The sequence below is a fragment of the Embiotoca jacksoni genome, unplaced genomic scaffold (genome assembly GCF_022577435.1).
Source record: "Embiotoca jacksoni isolate LCO1_2020_lvr unplaced genomic scaffold, fEmbJac1.0.p SCAF_10, whole genome shotgun sequence".
In the NCBI taxonomy this organism is placed as follows: domain Eukaryota; kingdom Metazoa; phylum Chordata; class Actinopteri; family Embiotocidae; genus Embiotoca; species Embiotoca jacksoni.
This window is the reverse complement of record NW_027185230.1, coordinates 12,973,124-12,997,817: the sequence shown is the minus strand read 5'-3', so window position 1 is coordinate 12,997,817 and position 24,694 is coordinate 12,973,124. Positions and strand designations below refer to the sequence as shown.

The 24,694-nt window shown below is 43.5% G+C and overlaps 3 protein-coding genes across 7 annotated transcripts in view; 2 read left to right on the top strand and 1 right to left on the bottom strand.

The window, feature by feature from the left end:
* The window catches only part of trappc13 (trafficking protein particle complex subunit 13), a 10,727-nt gene extending 6,250 nt beyond the window's left edge, over positions 1–4,477 (top strand). The window contains 7 exon segments of the mRNA XM_069168080.1: positions 2,198–2,331; positions 2,430–2,628; positions 3,574–3,639; positions 3,641–3,675; positions 3,839–3,929; positions 3,931–3,987; positions 4,087–4,477. Coding sequence (XP_069024181.1) covers positions 2,198–2,331; positions 2,430–2,628; positions 3,574–3,639; positions 3,641–3,675; positions 3,839–3,929; positions 3,931–3,987; positions 4,087–4,194 — 690 coding nt within the window. The 3' untranslated portion in view covers positions 4,195–4,477.
* A 1,237-nt stretch (positions 4,478–5,714) lies between these two features.
* Positions 5,715–13,788, bottom strand: sgtb (small glutamine rich tetratricopeptide repeat co-chaperone beta). 3 transcript variants are annotated; one of them, XM_069168091.1, is made up of 12 exons: positions 13,712–13,788; positions 11,239–11,413; positions 10,750–10,853; positions 10,288–10,366; positions 9,727–9,826; positions 9,461–9,565; positions 9,196–9,334; positions 8,306–8,368; positions 8,007–8,062; positions 7,783–7,851; positions 6,834–6,954; positions 5,715–6,690 (listed from the first exon to the last, which is right to left on the bottom strand). In XM_069168091.1, the coding sequence occupies exons 2-11, from the start codon at positions 11,336–11,338 to the stop codon at positions 6,843–6,845; spliced, it is 927 nt and encodes a 308-aa protein (XP_069024192.1). In that variant the 5' UTR covers positions 11,339–11,413; positions 13,712–13,788; the 3' UTR covers positions 5,715–6,690; positions 6,834–6,842. The 3 variants fall into 3 exon arrangements, with proteins under 3 accessions (XP_069024192.1, XP_069024208.1, XP_069024200.1); XM_069168107.1 differs by having other exon boundaries at positions 8,007–8,044; positions 13,712–13,787; XM_069168099.1 differs by lacking the exon at positions 13,712–13,788 and adding an exon at positions 13,487–13,685.
* Positions 13,789–13,794: 6 nt separating this feature from the next.
* nln (neurolysin (metallopeptidase M3 family)) lies at positions 13,795–24,665 on the top strand. 3 transcript variants are annotated; one of them, XM_069168057.1, is made up of 13 exons: positions 13,795–13,883; positions 15,050–15,300; positions 16,027–16,175; positions 16,659–16,763; positions 17,221–17,323; positions 17,436–17,596; positions 18,818–18,953; positions 20,351–20,717; positions 22,003–22,204; positions 22,315–22,501; positions 22,585–22,713; positions 22,922–23,058; positions 23,159–24,665. In XM_069168057.1, the coding sequence occupies exons 2-13, from the start codon at positions 15,072–15,074 to the stop codon at positions 23,291–23,293; spliced, it is 2,040 nt and encodes a 679-aa protein (XP_069024158.1). In that variant the 5' UTR covers positions 13,795–13,883; positions 15,050–15,071; the 3' UTR covers positions 23,294–24,665. The 3 variants fall into 3 exon arrangements, with proteins under 3 accessions (XP_069024158.1, XP_069024151.1, XP_069024167.1); XM_069168050.1 differs by having other exon boundaries at positions 13,836–14,001; XM_069168066.1 differs by lacking the exons at positions 13,795–13,883; positions 16,027–16,175 and having other exon boundaries at positions 15,211–15,300.
* The last annotated feature ends 29 nt before the right edge of the window (positions 24,666–24,694 follow it).

The window sequence follows — 24,694 nt, the reverse complement described above, 5'->3', positions numbered from 1 at the left end:
GTCATTGGGGGGGAGGGGGAGGGGGGGGGGGGGGGACGGCGAGGACGCGTTATGATTTAGTTTCAATTGTACACGTCAAAATTGAAACGATAAGAAAACTGAAAGTGTGAGCGACGGCGTTAGTTTTTGTTTTTGTTTTTTTTAAACTGTTGTTACGGTGTGCTGAAAACAGGCCAGTCACCGTGATTACGCACCCTGAATTAAATTCTTATTCCAATCATCTGAGATTAGGTCGTTTTGTAACGGGGGGGGGTGCTTTGCAATGGAGCGGGGAGACGCCCGAGCTGCGATTTCACTTTAACTCGCGTTCAGAATGGTTCATGGTCAGTTCTTGTTTTTGTTTTTGTTTTTTTTTTGGGGGGGGGGGGGGGGGCAAATTGCAGGCATGAACTAATCTCTGCTTCCTTCCTGTTGTCGTACATCTCACGGTGTGGTAGAGGTTGCACAGACAAGTTGTAGAGACGACCGAGCGTCGCTCTCCCGAAGCATCAACTAGTTGCCCGCTTAAAAAAAAAAAAAAAAAAAAAAATAAAACGAACCGTCCTCTACACGTGTCGTACGTACAGACTCGGTCCTTCAGTAGTACTCCTTGACCGTTTTTAAATCGGATTACGATTAAGAAAAGTAACTTACTGTGACATTATCCTTCTGTAATTTTGACAGGTAATATTTGCTTTTAAAGACTGTTAAACATTATATTTTAGATTTTATTTTTTTTTAATTGATCATCAGTCTTAAATGTACAGAATTTATTTTTTTTGGGACAAAAAAGACTCTAAAAGCGGCATTTTTCACCCCCTTCAAAGGTAGTCGGTGTATTCACGTTAAGACATTAAAAACAACCTTCCTTTTGGAAAGTTTATTAGATTGCCGCTTTTGATGCTGTTATGAGCATTTCGCTGATTTTAATTTGTAATTATTATTAATTTTTTTTTGGTCAAATCTGGTTCACGGTTTCAAAACGAACCGATCATGTCGCTGAAAGGCCCGCGATTAGGACGAGCCGATTCCCAAATAGTAAAGGGGGGGGGGGGCGCAAACGGCAAACGCTAACAACGGCCCGGGCCGGCAGAGTCTCCGGCTCGATCCCCCGGCTGCTCGGACCGGTCATTCCCTCGCTGCCTTCGCCTCTCGCGACTTTTTCTACCTCTGAGAAAAAGTAAATAAGCACGGAGAAAAAAAAAACAACAACAAAAAACGCGACTACTCGATGCTTGAGAGAGCCGTTTTTAACGACTTCTCGGTGTGTGTGTGTGTGTGTGTGTGTGTGTGTGTGTGTGTGGAAAGCCGTCGCTGTGCAGCCCCTACTGTGAACTGCTGGCTCAGCGTTTTTGTACTAACACGTCCTCAAAGGTACACTGAGCAAACCTTAATAGAACATCATTTATTATTTATCTGTTTATTAATGTTTGTCCTCCTCCCCCCCCCGAGTATGTCTTCATAAATATTCTCTCACGTCACCTGCAGAGTAGCTTAAAGGGTAGCTTCACATTTTTTTTTTTTTTTTTTTTTTTTTTTTTTTTTAACGATCTAAAAATATCTCTGGCGTGCCCGTACTGTTCGCACGCCGAAAGAGTTTTCTTCGTCTTTCCTCCCCGTTCACACGGGCGGTGGAGGAAAAAAAAAAAAAAAAAAAAAATTCCCTCGTTCATGTGTGCAAAAAGGAAATCGCAAGTTCGGGTTGAGCTAGCAGTCGGGGGTTGGTCAAATAAAGCCTGCGCGTTTTTCAGTGTTTTTAAGTACAACATTTCTCGTTTTTGTTTGGATTCGGGCTCTTTTCTTTGCAAGCAAAGAGCAAATTTCGTACTTAAAAACACCAAACGTTGGACGATCCCGGTTCTCGTATTAGCTTTGGTTAAACCTGAAAATGAATTTTATTTTTTATTTTTTTTTTTACATCCCCGAATCTCTATAATCTCTACGACCACTAATAACTCTCAAAATGTACGTATGGGCACGTGAATATTGTTTAAAGACAAAACTTAAAAAAAAAAAAAAAAAATGTGAACGTATCCTTTGAGGCTGTAGGATTTTTGCACAAGCCTAACCCCCCTCCCCCCCCCCGCCCCGTAATACCTAATAAAGACAAAGATGGCGCGTTGCTCAGTTCACCTAGGAGGTTCATGTAACTGCGCGTAATGTTCAAGTCTCGAGTGTGACCCCCCCCCCCCTCCCCCCCCGACCTCTCCCCCTCCAGACAGACGAGGTGTTTCTGGAAGCTCAGATCCAGAACATCACCACGTCGCCGATGTTCATGGAGAAGGTCTCCCTGGAGCCCTCCATGATGTACAACGTTACCGAGCTCAACACGGTCGCGTGCGGCGACCTGGGGTAAAGAGCGCACGTTGCTCCTGTTGGTGTTGTTGCAGAAGTTGGACCCATAACGCTCACCTAAAACCCCTCCCCTCCCCTCCGTCCCACCCCGGCAGAGAGTCCACTTTTGGTAAAATGTCCTACCTCCAGCCGATGGACACGCGGCAGTACCTGTACTGTCTGAAGCCGAAGCCGGAGTACGCGGAGAAAGCCGGCGTGATCAAGGGAGTGACGGTGATCGGCAAGCTCGACATTGTGTGGAAGACCAACCTCGGGGAGAGAGGAAGGCTACAGACCAGTCAGCTGCAAAGAATGGTAACGCGATAGCGCTTTCTTTTCTTTTCTTTTTTTTTTTTTTTTCCCCTTGTGGACTCTTGTTATTCTTCCTGTTAAAAAGGAGTTGTTGTTTTTTCCTTTCCTGTTAAAAGGGAGTTTTTCCTTCCAACTGTTGGAGGTTTTTCTTACTGTTAAAAGAAGTTTTTCTTCCTGTTAAAAGGGAGTTTTTTCTTCCAACTGTTGGAGGTTTTTCTTCCTGTTAAAAGGGAGTTTTTCCTTCCACTGTTTGAAGTTTTTCTTCCTGTTAAAAGAAGTTTTTCTTCATGTTAAAAGGGAGTTTTTCTTTTCACCGTTGGAAGTTTTTCTTCCTGTTAAAAGGGAGTTTTTCCTTCCAATGTTGGAAGTTTTTCTTCCTGTTAAAAGGGAGTTTTTCCTTCCACCGTTGGAAGTTTTTCTTCCTGTTAAAATAAGTTTTTCTTCCTGTTAAAAGGGAGTTTTTCCTTCCAACTGTTGGAGGTTTTTCTTCCTGTTAAAAGGGAGTTTTTCCTTCCACTGTTGGAAGTTTTTCTTCCTGTTAAAAGAAGTTTTTCTTCATGTTAAAAGGGAGTTTTTCTTTTCACCGTTGGAAGTTTTTCTTCCTGTTAAAAGGGAGTTTTTCCTTCCAACTGTTGGAGGTTTTTCTTCCTGTTAAAAGGGAGTTTTTCCTTCCACTGTTGGAAGTTTTTCTTCCTGTTAAAAGGGAGTTTTTCCTTCCACTGTTGGAGGTTTTTCTTCCTGTTAAAAGGGAGTTTTTCCTTCCACTGTTGGAGGGTTTTCTTCCTGTTAAAAGAAGTTTTTCTTCCTGTTAAAAGGGAGTTTTTCCTTCCAACTGTTGGCGGTTTTTCTTCCTGTTAAAAGGGAGGTTTTTTTTCTTCCCAGCCGTTCATGTGGGAGTTTGTTTTTACTCTTTTCAGTGACTGTTTTCTTCCCGTTTTTTTCCTCCAGGCTCCAGGTTACGGAGATATCAGACTGTCTTTGGAGATGATTCCCGACACGGTCAACCTCGAAGAACCCTTTCGACATCATCTGTAAAATCACCAACTGCAGGTGAAAATCCCCCCCCCCCCCCACCCCACACTCCCTCCCTCCCTCCCTCCTCCTCCTCCCACAAGAGGAAGCCATCTTTTGAGCGCACATGACACGAGAGAGCACAAATAACCCCACCCCACCCCTCCCCCCACCCAATTTCCTGTGACTTTCCGTGTTGCAGCGAAAGAACCATGGATCTGGTGCTGGAGATGTGTAACACCAGGTCGATCCACTGGTGCGGCGTGTCGGGGCGACAGCTGGGGAAGCTCAGTCCCCGGCGTCTTCCTCTCGCTGCCCCTCACCGTCCTCTCCTCCGTCCAGGGCCTGCAGGTACGCTCCCCAAACTCTCCGGGTCCACACCCGGTGGACATTTGCAAACGCTTTTGTCTCGCTTCCGCCCGCGTCACGCTCTCCACCTCTTCGTTTCAGAGCGTCTCCGGACTGAGACTCACAGACACGTTCCTGAAGAGGACGTACGAGTACGACGACATCGCGCAAGTGTGCGTGGTCTGCCCGTACGCGAGCAACGAGTGCTAGAGCGTTTTACTTACACCCCTCCTCCCCCTTCCCTTTTTTTGGTGTTTTTTTTGTTTTTTTGTTTTCGCATTTTAGATATGAACGGACCAACTGTGGAATTCTGCACATGACAGTTTTTTTTTGCAACCTAACGGGACAATATTGTATTTTAAAATGAATTGTGAATAATAGAAATCACTTTGTTTGAAAATAATTATATAAATGTGCATAAATGTTAATACATTCTCTGTAATCTCTTGATTTTTTTTTTTTCCGGTTGCTTTTAAAAACACTTTTCATGGTGTCCACGGTGTTTTTTTTGTTTGTTTGTTTTTTTGTTTTTGTTTTTTTTCTCTCTCTCTCATTGAAGCAGTTACAGAGACACGGACAGGAATATTTAATGCCATGCTCACGTTTTTATTTTGAAGAACTTCACATCAAGTAATTATGTAAGGTTTATTTAGTGCTTCACAAGAATACAATTTTAGGAAAACAAAGATATTAGTTTAAAAAAAAACAAAAAAACAGTAAATAGGTGGTTAAAACAAAAAAAAAAAAAACATAACCACCAGTGGACCTCGATAGCAAACAAAACTTGCCAACACTAGACTACACGGGGTGTTAAATATGTTGATTAAACTCGATCTGATTTTCAGCCATTGGTACTTTCTCACAATGCAAAAGATGTTGAACAGGTGCAACTACTAATTTAAGGGTGATATTGGTGTTATAATAATATTATTTTAAATATGTACAGCAGGGCGTTTAAATCTGCAGTGAAATTGCTCAGGAAAATACAGGTGGATGAACATTTATGAGGACGACCTACGTCCTGTATTTCTTGCCACCTCTTTCGATCTGCTTAGACCTTTTATATAGACCAATTAGACATTAAAATAAGAAGCAAATTTGATGAATTCATTTCGGGAGTCCCTTTGCTGGAAATTTTACTGGTTTTCATCGATGCATTAAAAAAAAAAAAAAAAAAAGTTAATCTTTTAAGGGGCGAACGGAGCGGACGTTTCCTCTGCTCGCTCCGTGCCGAGGTTAAAAGGCCACCCCAGCAATTTAGCGCCGTTAAACTCCAAAGTCGGTGAAGCGGAAGTAACAGAGGTCAAGTTCAAGTTAGATGTGGGCCAAGCTTAAGAAACCCGGCATTTCGATTTTCCATATCGGTGCAGAGCCAGCGTCTTCATGAGACTAGTAAAAGCCTAAATTATCAACCCCTGCACCCCGGTTTGTTACTCGAGGCGTTCTGTTATAAATGATTCCGCATTTCCAAGATTAAATAATACGACATCTTTAAGGGTTATTTTCTTAGGATTGAGAAGTAAAAACAAAACAAACAAAAAAACGACAATACACAACAGTTTCTTTTTTTTTTTTGTGTACAGGCTGCAGAGGACTAATTTGCCGGGTTCTCTCCCCCCTTTAAAATGTAGGACCAATACTCTGCCAGGATTATATGACATACCACATGACGGATGACGCGTTCCTACAATAACGATGCGGGGGGGAAAAAAAAAGAAGCACACGAGTAGTTTTTCAATTTCAAGACATTTATTATGCGTGTTTTCGACAAAACAATGTGCTGCCCTACGGCGTACCTATTTTGTTTCCATAAAGCGTCTGATCTCAAATACCAGATTTAAGAGCATGCAAAAATGACCCGTGTGAATATGTCCTTACAAGTTCATGAGCAATTAAATAGGCTGAAAGTGTGGCGGGGAAGGCATTTATTTATTTCTTTATTTCGTTAAAGTGCCGTAACAACACGACGCAGGCTGCAAACACCGCCGCACGGTTACGCCGCCGTCTGAATCGGAAGTTAAAGGAGCGAGTCCCGCGTGTTCGAGGGACCCGGTGGTCGTTACCCGCCCGACAAGACGGCGAAGGTCCGTCCACGGAGACAACGCGAAACAAACGAGGCGGGCCTGGTGTCCCGCGGGTGTTGAGAAAAAGCCGAGGTGTTCCCCGCGATGACGTGAAAGTACATTCGTCCCTTGTTCTCTTTGTTCAGTCGCGACCGCACGCTGAAGGAGTCCGTAAACTGATGGGGAGACATGAGGAGGGCAGTGGCTTCAGCACGTCAACAACAACAACAACAACAACAAAAAACACGACCTCTGGCGGGATGTAAAAAAAAAAAAGCTCAGAAGAAAGGATGTCGGTAATGCTGAACTGCGTTCTCGGCTCTATTTTCAGTTTTTTTTTGTTTTTTTTTAGGTTCACGTGTTTACAGTATGTGTTGTTGGTTGTTGTTGTTTTTTTGTTTGTTGCCCTAAGACGTGTGGGGGATGCTTGGTTTCACGGTTCAGTCTCCAGGCTCTCATCTCTCCTCTCCGGAGCCTTTATATCACAGTAAAGTGCCTTCGTGGCCCCCTCTTTCCCCCCCCCCCCCCCCCCCCCCCAATCCTTGTCTCTCTTCGGTCCAGCTGTGCCGGGGGAGGAGGGGGGGGGGATTTGACGTTAAGAAATGGGTGTAGAGATTGTAATGGCGCCGTGTGGTTGCCCTTTCTTTAAAAACAAAAAACAACAACAACAAAAAACGTGAGGCTGGAATAAAAACGTTACATGTTATTGACGCAATTACATTCCTGTTTGATAGATGTGATCGGGAGGTGGGGGGAGGTGGGGGGGGTTAAATGTACAAAAACTACCTGACTAGATCAGGAGTGCTCCTCGGCGCTGCCGCTGAAGGAGCGGCTCCGGATGTGGTTCCTCAGCTGCTCGATCAGCTCCGGGTTCTGCTGCTGGATCTGCTGGGCGAACTGTTGTCCCCTGACACCGGAGAGCAGAGCAACTTGGTTTGTCCTCTCGTTTTTGTTTTGTTTTTCACACAAAACCAGATGAGGAAATAGTTCTGTATTTCTTTTTTTTTATATATATATATATTATTTGTTTTTTGTTTACTGCCCGCGGACGTCGGTGCAAATTTTGCGACGTCGTTTCAAGAAATGTCGAAGCGACGCGTCGCGGCCGAAGGAATAGTTAGTTCCCGGGAAAGTTATTCGCCTCCTTCCCCGGAGAGTTCGATTACGTTTTATTTACACGGCGCCGAATCGCAGCGCGGCTCGTTTCGTCGCACTTGACGCCGTGAAGTCCAGAAAATTCCAAGATTCCCACGTTGAGCTCGGAGGGGGGGGAAAAAAAAAAACTCCCCTTTGAAGGGAGAGAAAATATGACCGAAGAGGGGAAGGAAAAAAAAACAACAACAGCCTTTTAACGGGAAGAAACCTCTGAAGGCTCAGGGAAGTTAGAGGAGGGGATCAATACTACCAGCAGCTTGTAAACTTGCAGTGGGGGAGAGGGGGGGGGATACAAAAGACAGAAGCTCACTTTATATCCCAAATGTTAAAAACCACAACAAACGACAACAACAACAACAACAAAAAAAGAGATGTAAAAATCCCACTGAGTCTTCGTAGCTTCGTATTTCCGATCCGTACGTGAGAAAGCAATCCGTACGTTTCGCCGCGAACGGGCGTACCAAAAAAATAAATAAATAAATAAATTTAAAAAAAAATGTACGGGTCAAATAAAAGCCTCTTTAAGTTAGATCATGCTTTAATCAAGCCGTGCTTTTATTTTGGAGGCCGGGGTACTTACGCTTCGATCAAGCTGGAGATGTCCGACAGTCCTCCCACTCCGGCCGCATTCGTCATCATGCCCGACATCCTGGCCACACGGGGGGGGGGGGGGAGAGAGGGGGAGGAGGGGGGGGTGAGTCAGTGGATTATTATTTATTTTTTTCAAACTAAACGCTCGTCAGCCGCCCCCACCCCCTCACCCCGCCCCCCCCGAACGTAATCAAATACTGATATCGTACTCACAGCTGTTGTACTTGTTGGTTCTGCATAACGCTCGCAGCCTGGAAACAGAAATCAAGCTGGAAAAAAATTCAGGGAGAAAAGAGAATTTATCATCCCCCCCCCTCCCCCCCTCCCCCCTCCCAGAAGACGCCCCCCCCCCCCCCCCCCCCCCAACGCGTCACCGTTTAACGAGGCGAGGCGCTCTCCGCCGTCGCTCGTGGGGACTAATTAGGGAAAAAAAAATATCTGAGGCGGAAAACAAAAAAACAAAAAAAACCCAGCACAAAAACGTCCGTTTCGAGGGACGCGAGGAGTCTTACCATGCTGATGAAGGCGGGGTTGTTGATTAAACTGGCCATGTCGAATCCCAATCCGGCGGCTATCTGCGGAGCACATTCGCGGACAGACGTCAGAACAAGCATCACCCGGGGGAATACGACGGGAAGGTGTTTTTGTGTCTTTTGTTATGCAAGTCACACAAAATAAATAAATAAATTTGGAGAGCAAATTTCTCATATTGCAAAAAGAAAAAAAAAAAAGAATCGAGTTTGTAAGTAAAAAAAATAAACTGAGCATAAAATTATTCGCGTTACAAACAAATGTGCTTTTTACAGTTTTGTTAGTTTTGGTCACGGAATCATTTAAAAAAAAAATATTTATTTTTTTAATTTTTTTTATTGCGAATCAAAAACTTTCGATTGCGCAACCGAAACTTTTATTTGCGAAACAAAAGGCAAAAAAAAAAATTTTTGGTTGCGAGTTGAGTTGGGGCGGGGCAGGGCGTGGCGGGGCGTGGCGGGGCGGGGCATACGACGGACGGAGGAGGCGGGAGTTTCTACTAATGCACTTCTGCAGCAGAAACTCGCGTCTCCTTCGTCCGGCGTATGCCCCGCCCACGACGTCCCGAAACCGTCCAAAAAGTTTCAACTTCGCGAACAAAAAGTGCGGTTTCAACAACAAAATATCGGCGTTCTGCGACCGAAGCCGACGAAATCGTTCGCGCAAATTTGTTTGCGACGCAAATAATTGTATTCTCAGTTCACGTTTCTTTTTTTTTTTTACTCGCAGACTTGATTTTTGATTTGCAGCGTGAGAAATTTGCTCTTTTCGCTCGCGTAATAAAGACACAAAAAAAAAAAATAGCTTTAATTGAATATGTGGGGTGGAGGGGGGATGGTGTGGGGGGGGGGGGGGGTTTGTCGTTACTCACCGGGCTGGTCGCTTCTTTCTGCTTCTGCTCTGCGATCTTCAGGTTGGATTTGTAGGTGTCGTTCTCGGGGTCTAACACCAACGCTTTCTTAAAGTAGGTAATCGCCTCTGGATACTTGTTCATGGCTGTCAGGGCCAAACTGGAGCAACAGAGGAAAGAGGCCGGCGTTCGTTTTTTATTTTTTTTTTTTTGTTCACGATCTTAAAAAATATTATGGGGGGGGAAAAAAAAAAGAGGAGTTTCTGGTGAGTGCCGTGGAACTCACCCCATCCTCCCGTACGCTTTGCTGTAGGCGGGATCGATGCCGATGGCTCTCTCGCAGTCGCCGGTGGCCTCGGTGTAATTCCCCAGTTTGCTGTGAGCCGCGGCCCTGCAAAGGGTTAAATTCAGCCCCCACCACCCCCCCCGCGGTTACGCTTTTTTATTTATCTTCAGATATGTATAAAAATTTAAAAAAAGGGGGAGAAGGTTCGGTTCACGGGGGGAGGAGAGTAGGGGGGGGGGGGGGCATCGACAGCCGTTGTCAAATACCTGTTGCAGTAGTACACGGCGTTTCTCAGGTCCAGGTCGATGGCCTTGGTGTAGCACTCCACCGCGCATCTGTAGTTCTCCTCCTTCATGTGATTGTTCCCTAAACAAAAAGACAAAAACGTTTGTACGCGGACCGACTGGAGTTAAACTCAAACCTTAGTTTTGCTTTTGCTTTTTTTGTTTTTTTTTTGTGGTCATTCTGATCTTAATACCTTTGCGATTCAAAAACAAATATTCAGGGATATACCGGTCAAAGGCCGACACCGGCAACACAGGAATTAACTTCATCATGAAGTAATCTCTCTCGAGTATTTTCTCGATCGATTCACGGGTCTTTTTTTGTTTGTTTTTTTTTCTCCATAAAATGCCCGTTGCAATTTGCGAAGATCTTCCCGTTTTGCTGTCGCACGTTAAGACAAATATCAAATCTGAGAAAGCCAAAAAGAGAGAGAGAGCTTTACATTTCTGCTGCAAATCGCCCCGTGGACTGATAGAAGAGGCGCGGCTATCGAGGCTGATTTAAACCAGAAGCACAAAAGGAAGAATTTCAAACGCGACTACCTTCATTCTTAAGCTGCTCCGCTCTTTCGATGTCTTCGGGGGACGGGGACGTCTCCGGTACGGTCGGGTTGTTGTCGTTCTACCGGAAGTGGAAAAAAAATAAAAAAATAAAATAAAAATAGAGGAGTCATCGATGATCGCGCGCGGAGACGAAAGACGGCGACCGCCGAGATGAGACATATTATTTTCACCTTCGTTTTGTACGAGTCGGCGCAATCTGCACCGTTGATAAAAAAAAAACAAAAAAAAAACCCCGACGCGGATTATTATTATTTTTTTTTTCAGCTTCCGACGTCGTGCGTGTTTAAACGGCCCGGCGTTCGCACGAAGCCGAGTTGCACAGTTTTGACGCGAAAGTTCTAGTTGTCGTGCTGATATTTGTACAACGGTGGTTTTTTTTTTGTTTGTTGTTGTTGTTGTTTTTTTTTTTGTTTTGCTCCCTTCGTCGCGTGCGCGACCCACCTTGAGCAGCGAATTGAGGAAGATCTCGGTCAGCGGCTGCGGCACTGCAAGGTGGCAGTCGCCGGAGCTGATCTTGAAGGTGGTCTCCAAGCACTGTATCGCAACTGTTGGAGAAGGGGGAGAGTGGGGGGGAGGGTGGAGGAGGGGAAGTGGGGGGGGGGGGGGGTAATCAGAGAATACAATGAGGACGAGACGAACAGATAAAAGAATTGGTTTTGGAGAGTTCAGTTTTTAGACTGGATGGAAACGGCAACACGTAACAAAAAACAACAACAAAACAACAACAACAACAACTGTAGTCACTGGCTCTTCTCTGAACATGAATGAACCTCTGAGCTTATGCGCGTGGAATATGGATTCCCTCTGAAACGGACAGGACGGAGCAGAGTGCCCTACATTGTTTTTTTGTTGTTGTTGTTGTTGTTTTTTTTTTTTGCAAACGCTCCGTCCAAAAAGCGTGTAAAAGCTCGCGAGGCGAGTCGACCTTACCTTCGAGGCTCTCCTGCTCATCAGAATTCAAAGCACCGCAATGTGTTTGATCTCGGAGGAACTGCACAATGGAGAACGCCAGGCGCTTCTCCACGGCCATTTTTCTTTTTCTTTCTTTTTTTTTTTTTTTTTCTTTTCTTTCTTTTTTTTTTTTTTTTCCTTAAAACCTGGAAAACTGCCGGGCGGAGGGACGGCGTCGGGAATGAAAAGAGAAAAAGGCACCCACACAATTAGATCAGCGCATTATTAATTCACCGGGTGGCACTTTATAATTAATGTACAGGAAAAACAAAACAACAAACGCTGGAGTAAACACAACTCGGGAGGAGGTGATGCGGTTATGCTGTTTTAATCCAACTGGAAGTCGAAGACGTAAACGTCTACACGTTGCCGCAGACAAGAGGAACTCTGACGAAGCATTAATATACAGATTTCATGTCAACATGTCAGTTTGTTCCCTTTGATTTGTCAACAGCAACGAAAATATATGGTTATGACATGAATTAAAACTCCCAATTTTACCCTCAGTTTAAAATAAATAAATAAATAAATAAATTTGGAACAGAACTGAAACATTATCTTGTAAAACATGTTTACTTGATGTTCCCACTGTAACAAGGGTGAAAAGAATAAAGTCAAATAACTTAAAAAGTACAAACGGTGTAAATAATGCATATATATATATATATATATATATATATATATATAAATGAAATAAACAATTAAAAAAAAATTTAAAATATGAACATTGAACAGAGGAGTTACCCTCCGTTTTTAAATACGACATAAATATAGATAATCGAGAACAGCTGCTGTTCAGCTTTCCGAGAGTCGCCTCGCAGGAGAAACGCGTGCGTTTCCCATGTTTTCCACGCGTGATCACATGTATGACGCGTGTTTACCGCCGGTTGCGACACATGGGGGGGGGGGGGGGTGAAACTTGTGGAAAAGTTTTCTCATGGGAATCGACATGCAAAACACATGCTGTAAATTAATGTATGAAGTAACTGTAAATGAACAGATAAACTAGGAACCGTTAACTCGTCACATAAACTCAAAGTTAACGTGTTCATTTTTTGAATGGTGAGCCATAGACGTGGCTTTTAAGTATATCTCTTTACAGTATTTCTCTATAACATTAAATATTTACGACTAAATAAGCAGCAATTAAAGACATAAGACAGATTTACTTATTGTTTGTTAAAAGTGGGTTTTGCTCCATTATTCATGGCTGATTGACATAATGAAATAACCCATTTTGCTTTGATCACATTTGAGTAATGCCTTATTTCTGTAAACGTATAGTAAAGTGGTTTGTGAAATGCTCTCATTTTAATCGCCCATATTGACTGAGGTTTTAACATACTTTCTTTTGGGCTGTTAGTAATTATCTATTTAATAACCAGGGCATCTAGGCAATAAAAACCCAGATTTCTCCAGTGACAATATTTTGTTGTCGTCGTAATTTAATCAATTTTGTAAAGGAATCTGATCCACTAAAGTGCAGTATTTACTGACGTGAACCCTGCAGTTAAATTATGGTATTTGTTTGTCGTGGAGACACCCCTTCGCTCACATTAACCCCCCCCCCCCCCAGTAGAAAGAGTGGTTGTTAAATAACAACAGCTAATTGTCCCTCTGACAGGTTAAATCCCACCGTGTTATTATCCATCTCCTACAGCTAAAACTAGAAAGGATGCTGGCGGTGCATGTAGCTCCTGTTTCCAAGACAACTCATGGGAGGATAAAAGCAAAACGACAGAAGAAGAAATAAAAATTAAAAAAAAAAAAGCATTGCTCCATTAAAAGACTGCTTTTGTTTTCCCTCACGTCTAAACGAGGCAGTTCAAAAACAATTAGTGCTAAAAAAATAAATAAATAAATAAATAAATAAAAAAGACGCCACAAAATGTAATTTGACTCTAAAGAAAGGGGCCAATGAATTGGAGACACAAACAGTTGCTTCATATTTCCCTCACGTGCTGCTGCCATGCGTTGTTATGCTCATTTAAGATCTGGCTCGCGCCGCTACTCCTCCCTCGGTGTGTGTTGACACACGTAAACGCAGTGATGCAGAAGCTGTGATGTAATACCTTTAACGGGAGACGGTACAGCTTTTAAAAATATATATATAATTTTTTTTTATTTATTTTTTTTTTTTTAAAAAGACACGCCGCACGAAAGCTAATTCAAGAAATAACACTGGCTGGTAAATAAATAATAATAATTTTTTTTAAAAACAACCTACCCTTTAAATCGACTGGGCTCGCGCACTTGTGCACCAGCTCGCGTGACGCTGGCTAAAACAATCACAAATCCAATCAGGAAAAACAGCGCGAGGAGAGGAAATAAATGGCCGGCCTTTCGAGCCTCTCACAAGCACCACCGCGGCCAATTTCTGGATAAAAGAGTCAAAAGGATGCTTTTCGGTGTGCGTGTCTCCCCCCTCCCCACCCCCTTCCCGCCCACCTACCTGCGCTCTTATCCAGCTGTCTGCTGCTACCGCCGCGTCATGAGGGCTCGTGTCAGATTGATCGCATCCACCTCCACTGCGCCTGCGCGTGGACAGGCGGAAACGAGAAGCTCTTTCCCACGTGAGAAAAGGGAGAAAGACTCCTGCTGCTGCTGCGAGGACTGACCTTACCGTAAGAGGAGAAGGACATTTGTTTTAGTTTTTAGGTTTTTTTTATTTATTTTTTTTGCCGCATGAAACCCCGCAGGCATGTGCGCGCTAAGAGTTGTTGTCTGCCGCACGCTTTACAGGTATGCGTCAATATAAAAGTGTTTTGCGTGTTATTATATATGTGCTACGGATGAGTGGATTCCCATTCAGCTAAATTTTTTTTTGCCGTGTATTGTGTTTTACTACAGTGACATTTCCCAGCCTTTAGTTTTTTTTTTATTTATTTATTTATTTATTTATTTTTAATTTTTTTTTTAATAACAGCTGTTCTGCGGAGTTTGGCTGCACTTTTGTCAAAACTGTCCGAACAATTAGTCCGCAGCTTTTTATGAACTGCGGTTATTCTTATTTTATTTTTAAAGGGCTTCTTCTGCCCTGCCATGAAATTCTACACTGACTGATTGGTCATGGGGAAAAGGTCACCTCTTGGCTTGGAAAAAAAAAAATCCCGAGCACGTTTTCCACGCTGACCATGTTGAATTTACTGCTTGTGTTTGGACCACCTGTTCGCAGTAAATCCTTCCCTTTCAATAGGAAGTAGCTGTTAATTACTGGAGCACGAACTATGTTTGTTTTTTTTAGTGGGTGGGGGCAGATGCTATTACTGATATTATGAAGTAAAACATTATTTTTTTTTTTTAATATTGACATATCAATAACCCATTTTGCTTTTATCGTATTATCACGGTGCATTCGTTTTGTAATCTTGTTATAAAATGGTTTGTTAAATGCTCTTGTATCTCAATCACCCATGTTGACTGTGGGGCTTTTAACATACTCCTCTGGGCTATTAGTAATTATCTATTTAATAACCAGGGCAACTGGGCAATAAAAAAAACAGATTTCCTGAGTGACAATATTTTTTTTTTTTTGTAATGTAATCAATTTTGTAAAGGAATCTGATCCACCAAAGTACAAACTAAACACTAAAGTATTTACCAATGTGAACCCTGCAGTTTCATTTTTGTTTATTTGTCATAGAGACACCCTTTGCTCGCATTACTCCTATAGAAAGAGTGGTTTGTTAAATAACAACAGCTGACAGGTTAAATCCTCTCAGAGTTGATTAAAGACAATTACTGTGCTACAGTTTGAAGTTTAAATGAAATCTCTAATCTTTCCTTCCAGGGTTTCTAAACCTCCCCTGAGAATGATCATCGAAAGTAAGTCGGGGATATCGGCCAGAAGCTGCTCTCAGGCAGGAAGTAGGAGGACCGCGCTGAGGTGGGACCTGTCTCCGGATGAGATCAGGGCCATGACGGACAGCCTGGTCGGCAGAATAAAGAAGGCCTACGATGACGTCGGCTCTCTAAACGTAGAAACCGTCTCCGTTGAAAACACCCTGGAAGCTTTGGCTAATGCAAAGCTGGATTATGCATGTAAGTCCCTAAAGGATAAATCTGGTGTATTCTACTCATTTTAAATCCCATGAAAAGACCAAACCCAACAATGAATTCCTCCCACTGACAAACGTTACCTCCGTATCGCCTCCGTTGATGTCCAAAAAGAATCAAGTGTGTCACGCCGGTGCAACGGAAAACCGTGTTCTTGTATTACAATGCGTTTCAGACAATGAAGATTTTCATTATGGATTAAATTACTGATTATTTCTCTAAGAAAAGAACAATGAAAACAAACATTTTATCAAAATAGTTGCAGATTAATTTTTCTAATACGCTACGAGTTCATTAATTGGGTAATTGCTGCAGCTATGTGGTCGTTAGAATTTATTTGGAGTCGATGCATTTTGATGTATTAAGTTTCACCCAGGTACCAAATGCGTGTTCATCCTCGGCTGAAAATAATCCCACACAAATACACCCTTTATTTGCATTCGAGTTAAATTTGCTTGAAACTACACTTGCCTGCGGTTTCAGGGAATTTCGGAGCCTTTAGAAAAAAAAACCCAACATATTTCTGATCTGTTTTTGAATATTTACATCTTCAGGAAATCGGAGACATCAAGAGACGGACTAATTCATTGTTTGCTGTGGTCCTTTCGTGGGATTTCCTGACCAAAAAAAAAAATCACGTTTACTTCCTAAATATTTAAACCCATCGTTGTAACTGTCGCTGCTTCTTTTGCGTCTGCTCCCTTCTCTCAGCATCGCGCCACGCTCTCGACTTCCCTCAGTACGTTTGTCCCTCCGAGGAGGTGCGATCGGCGAGCACGGAGGCGGACAAGATACTGTCCGAGTTCGACGTGGAGCTCGGCATGCGGGAAGACGTGTTCGAACGAATCACTGCTCTGCAGGTAGCGCCCTCCCCCTCACCCCCTCCCGTTTACCCGTCGCCAGCGGCCTCCGGTCCGCTAAGTTAACGATGTGTCGTAGCTCGATATTCTTAATTACGAACGTCTGACGTGTGAGGATCGGACGCATTTCTCACAGTAGCTACGCCGATGATAAACTGTTTTAAATATTTGAAGTCAGCCAAAGACGCCGACAAGTGATAAGTGAGCGACCGCTGACGTAGCTTGTATTAAGATCAAGGATACCGCGGCTTCGTGTGACACCCTGCCCCCCCTCCACTCGCCTCCACTCCCCCCACAACACCACTGGTTCTTATTTAGCCTGGGAGCAAAATTCGATCTCATCCGACCAGTAGTAGCCAAGCGGCCCCACATCCTCGCGTCATGCTGGCCGAGGCGCAGTGCGAATAGGTGAATAAATAAATGACCTCGATTCGGCTCATATCGAATGATGGCCGTTTGTCTGCTGTGTTGATGTTTTGACAGGAGAAGATGGGGGATAACCTTTCACCTGAAGAGAAGAGGTTCTTGGACAGACTTGTGACTTCAGGCCAGAGGAGAGGATTGCACCTGTCTAAAGATATACGAGAGGTGAATGCAGTGTTTAAACTGGTTATTAAAACTCCAATCATTTTACTCTTAACTTATAAATTGCTGGTGTATTAGAGTTTTATTCTGGATATTAGACAAACAATTCAGCTTTTCTTCTTCTTTTTTTAAAAAAAATTTTATTTGACTTTTTAGGGCCCGATCACCGAATGGTGCGAGAGCCCTGTTGTTATTCAAGGAGTTCTTCTTCTTCTCATAAAGTAAATGCCTTTTTGGCGGCTTTAGCGTACTCAAAAACTCAGGAAAGTTGGTCCACGCGTCTCTCCTGGTGAAAAATTGTGTTATTTTCGTGGCGTTGCGAGTGGCCGTGGCCAAACGGCTCGCTGGCGCCCCCTAAACTGCAATATGGACGGCAAATTCCTGCCTGTAATTCTTGATGGATCACGTGACACACGGGAGCTCAAATGGCATTTTTCTGTGTCCTTTTTCTGTCCCAAAGGAAATAAAAAGTACCTCCAAACTCATCAGCCAACTCTCCATCGAGTTCAACAAGAATCTGAACGAGGAAAATACGTTTCTTGATTTCTCCGAGCGTGAACTCGGTAAGCCGATTTGCATAAAACTCTGCTCCTGTCTGACTGTTATTCTGAATATGTTTCAGATGTTTTTTTTTTTTGTTTTTTTTTACCACATGTTTGTGTTGTTCTCGTTGAGGTGGGCTCGCCGATAGCTATCTGAACGGACTGGAGAAGACAGAGGAGGGTCGGTATAGAGTGACGCTGGAATATCCCCATTACTACCCCTTGATGAAGAGGTGTCACAACCCTGAAACCAGGAGGAGGATGGAAACCGCTTTTCACAGCAGGTGTAAAGAGGTAACTGGAGGCCGATAGCGAATCTGTGTGTCCTGCACTTTACCAACCATAACTCACGGCCGTGTTACACAACAGGTACGTATACCTGCAGCCCCATCTGGTGGAATGATAATGTTACATGCAAGTACTGTGAAATATGATATGTCGTTTGAAAGCTTAAGATTTTTGAAACCATTGCTTACTTAAGTCTGATATTCCTGGCGCTAGATTCAGATGGCTTTCACACACTCAGGGGGAAACAGGGCAGCTTGTAATCCAACTTTTATCTCCCTAATATGAGCCTGAATGTTAACTGTTCACGTTCACGCAGGCCTTATCAGAGACTTCTTAAGTTACCGCTGATTCAAACCTAACACATCCTACTGCTGCCAGCACTTTACACTGGTGAAACACACGGGGGCTTTTATTGTGACCCAGCCCCGGGAAATGTGATGTGGTTAGTGCTGACAGGGATTTTTGCAGGAAAATGCGTGGGGCAAATTTCATAATATGCAATAATACGAGAAGTGATGGTACAAGATGGAGCAGCCCCGTGACATGTCAGATGAAAAGCTGCATGTGGCAAATTCCTGTGCGGAACAACGTGCTGAAAACTACCTGAGCTGTTTGCAGCACGAAATCGGCCTGCTGTCGTCAATGACATGATAGAAACAGACCTACAGACAACTTGCACTCTGCAACCATTTCTATTTTGTCCCATGAACTAAAGCAAGTGAACCTTATCGTGCTTTATGCACTCAGTTCCGATCTGCTTTGCCTGGTTTTTAAGTGAGAGATTGCATATTAGTTATTCATAGACAGGGCTGAGGAACATCCTTCTTTAGAGTCCAGCGATGCCAACATAGAAGTATGCTGGAACAAAAAGACTGTAGGTGATAGAGAGATTCTGAAAGCATATTCGGATTCAGGGTACGAAAATACATGAACACGTTTTATTGCACGAGACAAAACGTTTGCTATCGACTGCGAGTTTAAGTGGCCGCAATGTAAATAGATCCAGCAGCTGTTCTGCTGTTGTATTTATGACCAAGTCGTTACTCAAATAATTTGCTTGTCACGTTCAACCGGACGATACCACCAATATTCCAAGATGTTTCCAAATGAACCAGGACTGTAATCCCAAGTATAGTAAGTTTATTGAGTATAATTACATATTTTGTAAAACGGTACCCGTTGTATGATATAACTGATCGGCATTTCTTCGTTCTGTTTTTTCCTCAGGTAAATACGGCGATCCTGGAACAGTTAATACAGCTGAGGGCGAAAGCCGCAGGCCTACTTGGTTACAGCAGCCACGCAAACTATGTGCTGGGAATTAACGTGGCCAAAAATGCAAGCAATGTGTCTGACTTTCTAAGTACGAGCCATCTGACACGCCGCCTCTTCGGCCGTCACGCACCCACGCAAAACATTCACTGACATTCAAGATGAAGCGCCGCGCCATCCGATCACCAGAATATTTACGACTTTCAAAACCCAACCCGAATCCGTCAGATGGATGAGGAAGTGGAGAAATGCGACGCTTCATACCCCTTGCGCGTACAAGTGCAAGTGTATGTTACACTAATAAATTACTGACACTTGTGGTCATGTATGAGTTTGTTATTGGAGACTTTATATTATAACGTCGGTAATAGGAGGACTGCAATGTAGGGAATTGAATGACGGGAGCTGTGATTGGTTCAGAGCAGATGTCTCCGACCGTTCGATCTACCAGTCGAACGTGAGCGAGTGCATTCTGCGATACGTTTAAGCCCTTATTTATTGTTGCACCGGTCAGAGAGAACGACGCCGCTCTTAACGCGATCGATTAACGAATGGATAATCTCCCCTCCTTCTCCTCCACCCCGTGTCTGCCACGACTGACACGCAGAGATCAGAGGACGCTAACTGGCGCGACACGCAGCCTCGCCTGCAAAACGCCGGCAGAGACTCTGACACTGAGCTGGAAAGGAACGGGCTCTCATAAATTAGGTTAAAATAACATTAATACCATATTTTCGGCTGGACCGCAATGAGGGGGGCGGAGCTATAAAGCGAGTGTCTTTTACTGAGTGAGTGAGAGATCGAAGGGACAGCGCAGTTTTGGCTAAATGCTGTGACTTTTTCAAATTAAAAGCCCTCCGGTTTCGTACAGGGTCCAGCCGAGTGCACCGGATTTCTTAAAATCTTATATTACAGCGGTTTATTTGACACTTTTCAAAACCAGTTTGCCCACACATGAGTTGTGTGCACTGCAGTAGGCGTTTAGGGAACATCTGCGTAAATGTAGATACAGAAAAAAAAAAAAAATCATGCACATGCTGTTGAATTCATGCTGTTGTGACACAAAATGTGTGTGTTGAGTATCAGTTTGTTTTTGTTCACATAAAAGAAGCTTATTCAGCCGGTTTGGGTGGAGCTCAGCTATGTGAATACATGTTACTGAACATAAGTAAGCCCTCGGACACTGTTATTTTGTCAAAGTAGCTCTCAGAAGAAAAAAAAAGTCGGAGACAAAGAGAAAAATCTTGTAAGCGTGATCTCAATGTGTAACAAAATTATTATTATTTTTTTTAAATCAATGAATGTATTGATTTCGAAAAGGGAGCGAGAATAATTCCAGTACTTTTACAATAAGAGATTTACATGCGGAAAAAAAGACAGATCGGACAGGATTAGAATCAAGTAAAAAAAAAAAAAAAAAAATACACACCGCAAAACATTGAAATTTGTCCAATGACTGTACAGATTCACCTTTTTCCCTCTATACAGATACCTTCCATGAAACGCTGAAGCCCATCGGAGTCAAGGAGAGGAAATACATCCTGGCGCTGAAGAAGAGGGAGTGCCTGATGAAGGGCTTGCGGTACGACGGGCAGATCAACGCCTGGGACTTACCCTACTACATGAATCAAGTGGAGCAGTGCAAGTTCGCCGTGAACAAGGACAAGCTGATCGAATACTTCCCGCTCGACGTGGTGACGGAAGGGCTGTTCGGCATCTACCAGGAGCTGCTGGGCCTCACGTTCGCCGAGGTGGAGCGCGCTCACGCGTGGCACGAGAACGTCAAGCTGTACTCGGCCCGGGACATGGAAACGGGAGAGGAGGTCGGTCACTTCTACATGGACCTGCATCCGAGGTGAGGCGAGAAAATCCTCCGTACACCCTCTCCTGCGTAAAAATGTAAATGGTAAGATTAGAAGAAAAAAAAACGTACGATTGAGGCTATCAGAGACCAGTGTTGTGTTCCGTGATGCACTCAAAACGGGCCCCAAAAAAAGAAGAAGCGTGAAACGCTGGGCACTTTCCACCCTAGACGGTCGCCATCTTGGCTGCGTGGAGGAAGAGGGCGGGGCCACCGGCGTGATGAATTTTCAAATTAAGGCATCTCAAGAAGCTGCTATTAGACACAAGAATTGGTGTGATTATTGAGCGTGACAAACAGCGGGCACAAAAACACGCTAATTTCTGGGTAAAGTAATTAAAGCTGCAGATATTTTGGCAGGTGATGTATTTTGAAGTTTAGTGTACTAAGGGAAGTTTAGTGTACTAAGGGAAGCTTAGTGTACTAAGGGAAATTAAGTGTACTAAGGGAAGTTTAGTGTACTAAGGGAAATTAAGTGTACTAAGGGAAGTTTAGTGTACTAAGGGAGGTTTAGGGTGGTAAGGGAAGTTTAGTGTACTAAGGGAAGTTAAGTGTACCAAGGGAAATTAAGTGTACTAAGGGAAGTTAAGTGTACTAAGGGAAGTTTAGTATACTAAGGGAGGTTTAGGGACGTAAGGGAAGTTTAGTGTAGTAAGGGAAGTTTAGTGTAGTAAAGGCAATTAAGTGTACCAAGGGAAGTTTAGTGTACTAAGGGAAGTTTAGTATACTAAGGGAAGTTTAGTGTACTAAGGGAAATTAAGTGTACTAAGGGAAGTTTAGTGTACTAAGGGAGGTTTAGGGTGGTAAGGAAAGTTTAGTGTACTAAGGGAAGTTAAGTGTACCAAGGGAAATTAAGTGTACTAAGGGAAGTTAAGTGTACTAAGGGAAGTTTAGTATACTAAGGGAGGTTTCGGGACGTAAGGGAAGTTTAGTGTAGTAAGGGAAGTTTAGTGTAGTAAAGGAAATTAAGTGTACCAAGGGAAGTTTAGTGTACTAAGGGAAGTTTAGTGTAGTAAAGGAAATTAAGTGTACCAAAGGAAGTTTAGTATACTAAGGGAAGTTTAGTGTAGTAAAGGAAATTAAGTGTTCCAAGGGAAGTTTAGTGTACTAAGGGAAGTTTAGTGTAGTAAAGGAAATTAAGTGTACCAAGGGAAGTTTAGTATACTAAGGGAAGTTTAGTGTACTAAGGGAAGTTTAGTGTACTAAGGGAAGTATGTCGTAAAGATCACAGCATAGAGCTCGTGATCTCAAACTCAGCCTGACTGTGACATTTCACCAGGGAGGGAAAATACGGCCACGCCGCCTGCTTCGGGCTTCAGCCCGGCTGCAGAGGACCCGATGGAGAACGCAGACTTCCCGTGGCGGCCATGGTGGCTAACTTTACGAAGCCCAGGAAAGGCTGGCCCTCCCTCCTCCAACACCACGAAGTGGAGACTTACTTTCACGAGTTCGGTCACGTCATGCACGAGCTCTGCTCGAAGGTAGGCCACTGGGAAGACACCTGTGTCTGAGGTTTCACTGCATTTGCATGCCGTGCACTGTATGTAAAGTAGAATGAGCGAAGCCTGACGGTTTCCTTTGTTTGTGTCAGACCACTTTCTCGGAGTTCAGTGGGACTCTGGTGGAGACCGACTTCGTTGAGGTGCCGTCTCAGATGCTGGAGAACTGGGTTTGGGAGAAGGAGCCCCTGAGGAGAATGTCTCGCCACTACAAGGACGGCACCGCGATCCCAGACCACCTGCTCGACAAACTGATCGCCTCCAGAGTCGCCAACACCGGTCAGACTCCCGAACACCCAAAAAAACACAACGTTCATGCAGAGGTAAAGAGTCCCCGCTGATGCGTTCCTGTCCCTCCTCAGGTCTGATGAACCTGCGTCAGGTGGTCCTCAGTAAAGTGGACCAGTCGCTTCACACCAGCTCTCATGCGGACACGGCTGAGGTGTTTGCGAAGCACTGCGAGGAGATCCTGGGAGTTCCCGCTACACCAGGTCAGCGGTAGCAGGGCGAATGGAGGCTACTTAGATTATGCCCATAACATGATTTAAATCTTATAGGAATAATATTTGTCTTTAATTTCCTGTATGAAGCTCATTTGGTAAAAATTTTCCCTTTTTTTGGGGGGGGGGGGGAATTCACGTTCATGATATGCGAACGAATTCAACTTTTACGTGATAACAAAGATCCGTTGATCTGCAGGCACCAACATGACGGCCAGTTTCGGCCACTTGGCCGGAGGATATGACGGTCAGTACTACAGCTACCTGTGGAGCGAAGTCTACTCCGCCGATATATACTTCAACCGCTTTAAGAAGGACGGCATCATGAATCCAAAGGTTGGTCCGTTACATCTTTATATTTGATCGGAACCTTTTTTAAAAAAAAAATATTTTGTGAAAACATGTCTTTATGTGTCCGTGCGTGCCTTTAACACAGCTGGGTAAAGAGTACAGGAGGGTGATCCTGGAGGCCGGCGGCTCCGTGGACGGGATGGACATGCTGGAAACCTTCCTGGGACGTTCACCGCGTGAGGACGCTTTCTTTCAGTGCAAAGGACTGACCAAGTCATAAGGAACACAGACGTCGTAATTGGAATCGGAATCTTTTTTTTTTTTTTTTTTGGTGGGGGGGTTGAAGCAGTTTATATTTCCTATCGTCTGTATGCAGTTTTTGTGTCAGTAGAGAAAATGTCTTCGCTTTAAAATGTTTTATCGCTGCGTTCAGCGGGTTTGTACTTCATTTTCTACCTGCGCCTCTGCCTTTGTTCGAATACACAATCCTCCTCCGGGACACGTACAATGATGTCTTTTTCTCATTTTGAACTCGGGAAAGCAGAGGTGTTACTAATAACATTACAGCAACAATGGCGCTTCTCTATTTAAATGTCCCAGTAAAGCCATGGCAGGGTGACAGTAAGCCAGCGTGTCACAATCGCCCCCCCCCCCACTCCCACCCCTCCTTTTTTCATTTTTTTTTCCCCACAGCAGACACTTTAACTTGTCATAGCAGGCAAAATCACAGGTGAAACAAATGTGGCTTACGGCGTCCCAGGAAATCCACGACGGCACAATACGAGGCTGCAAACAGTTAATCTAAATGGGAATACAGCTGTTTTTTTTTGTTTTTTTAACGCTCTCAGTTTCACCTGCACTTCCTACTTTTACATGTCAAAATGTCTTCAACAGACCAAGAGATCTTTAAAAAGAGTAAGCAGTTGGGGAGGTTTAAAATGGCCTCGTTTAAAGTGACTTTTTAAAAAAAATTTTTTTATGACTTTTCCACTTCATTTTAACAGTTTAAAAACTTATGTTTAAAAAAAGTAATCAATTGCAATCAGTTACATTACTTTAAAGTAATTAAAGTAGTTAAATATCATAGATTTTTTTTTTTTTTTTAACAGGGTAACAGAGCAATATGCAACCTATTGGTGCGTGTGAATATATTCCCGATGGCGAGCACCTTGCACGGTTGCTCAGCTCCATTAGTGGGTGAATGGGGGAAACGGAGTAAAGCGCTTTCAGGGTGATAAAGCGGCGTACAAGTGCAGACCATTTACCATATGTCAAAGGTTCACTACAGTACGGTGTGTTAAAACTACACAGGTATGCATTGCAAAGGTGCTTCACACGGCGTTACTGTCAATGTCTTATCACATGTCATGCAAAAAAAATCCCATCCTTAATAGGTGTTGGGTGATAAAAAACAAACAAAAAAACAACAACAACTTTGAGATACCTCCAGATTTCTCGATAGAGAAAGAAAGAAAATTATACATTATATTTTGGAAAGCTAAGCAATTTAAAATTCCTCTACAAGGAAAAAAACGTTATGTCCACCAGGGGGCGCCACAAGATAACACACAAAAAAAACCAACAAGTCAACATTGTTGTAAATCGTGCAAAACAACCTTTCATATACATGTAGATGAGTTTTAATAATAAAAAAAAAACAAAACATAATTTTTTGTTTTGT

What these genes read in the sequence shown, in the direction of transcription:
- sgtb (XM_069168091.1), bottom strand. Translation starts at nt 11,338, where the DNA reads ATGGCCGTGGAGAAGCGCCTGGCGTTCTCCATTGTGCAGTTCCTCCGA. An exon ending in GCCGTGTACTACTGCAACAG is followed by an intron (nt 9,566 to 9,726) that starts GTATTTGACAAC and finishes AACCCTTTGCAG; the next exon opens with GGCCGCGGCTCACAGCAAAC. An exon ending in ATCTCCAGCTTGATCGAAGC is followed by an intron (nt 6,955 to 7,782) that starts GTAAGTACCCCG and finishes CTCCGGTGTCAG; the next exon opens with GGGACAACAGTTCGCCCAGC.
- nln (XM_069168050.1), top strand. Translation starts at nt 13,961, where the DNA reads ATGTGCGCGCTAAGAGTTGTTGTCTGCCGCACGCTTTACAG. An exon ending in TGCAAAGCTGGATTATGCAT is followed by an intron (nt 15,301 to 16,026) that starts GTAAGTCCCTAA and finishes CCCTTCTCTCAG; the next exon opens with CATCGCGCCACGCTCTCGAC. An exon ending in TGCACGAGCTCTGCTCGAAG is followed by an intron (nt 22,205 to 22,314) that starts GTAGGCCACTGG and finishes TGTTTGTGTCAG; the next exon opens with ACCACTTTCTCGGAGTTCAG.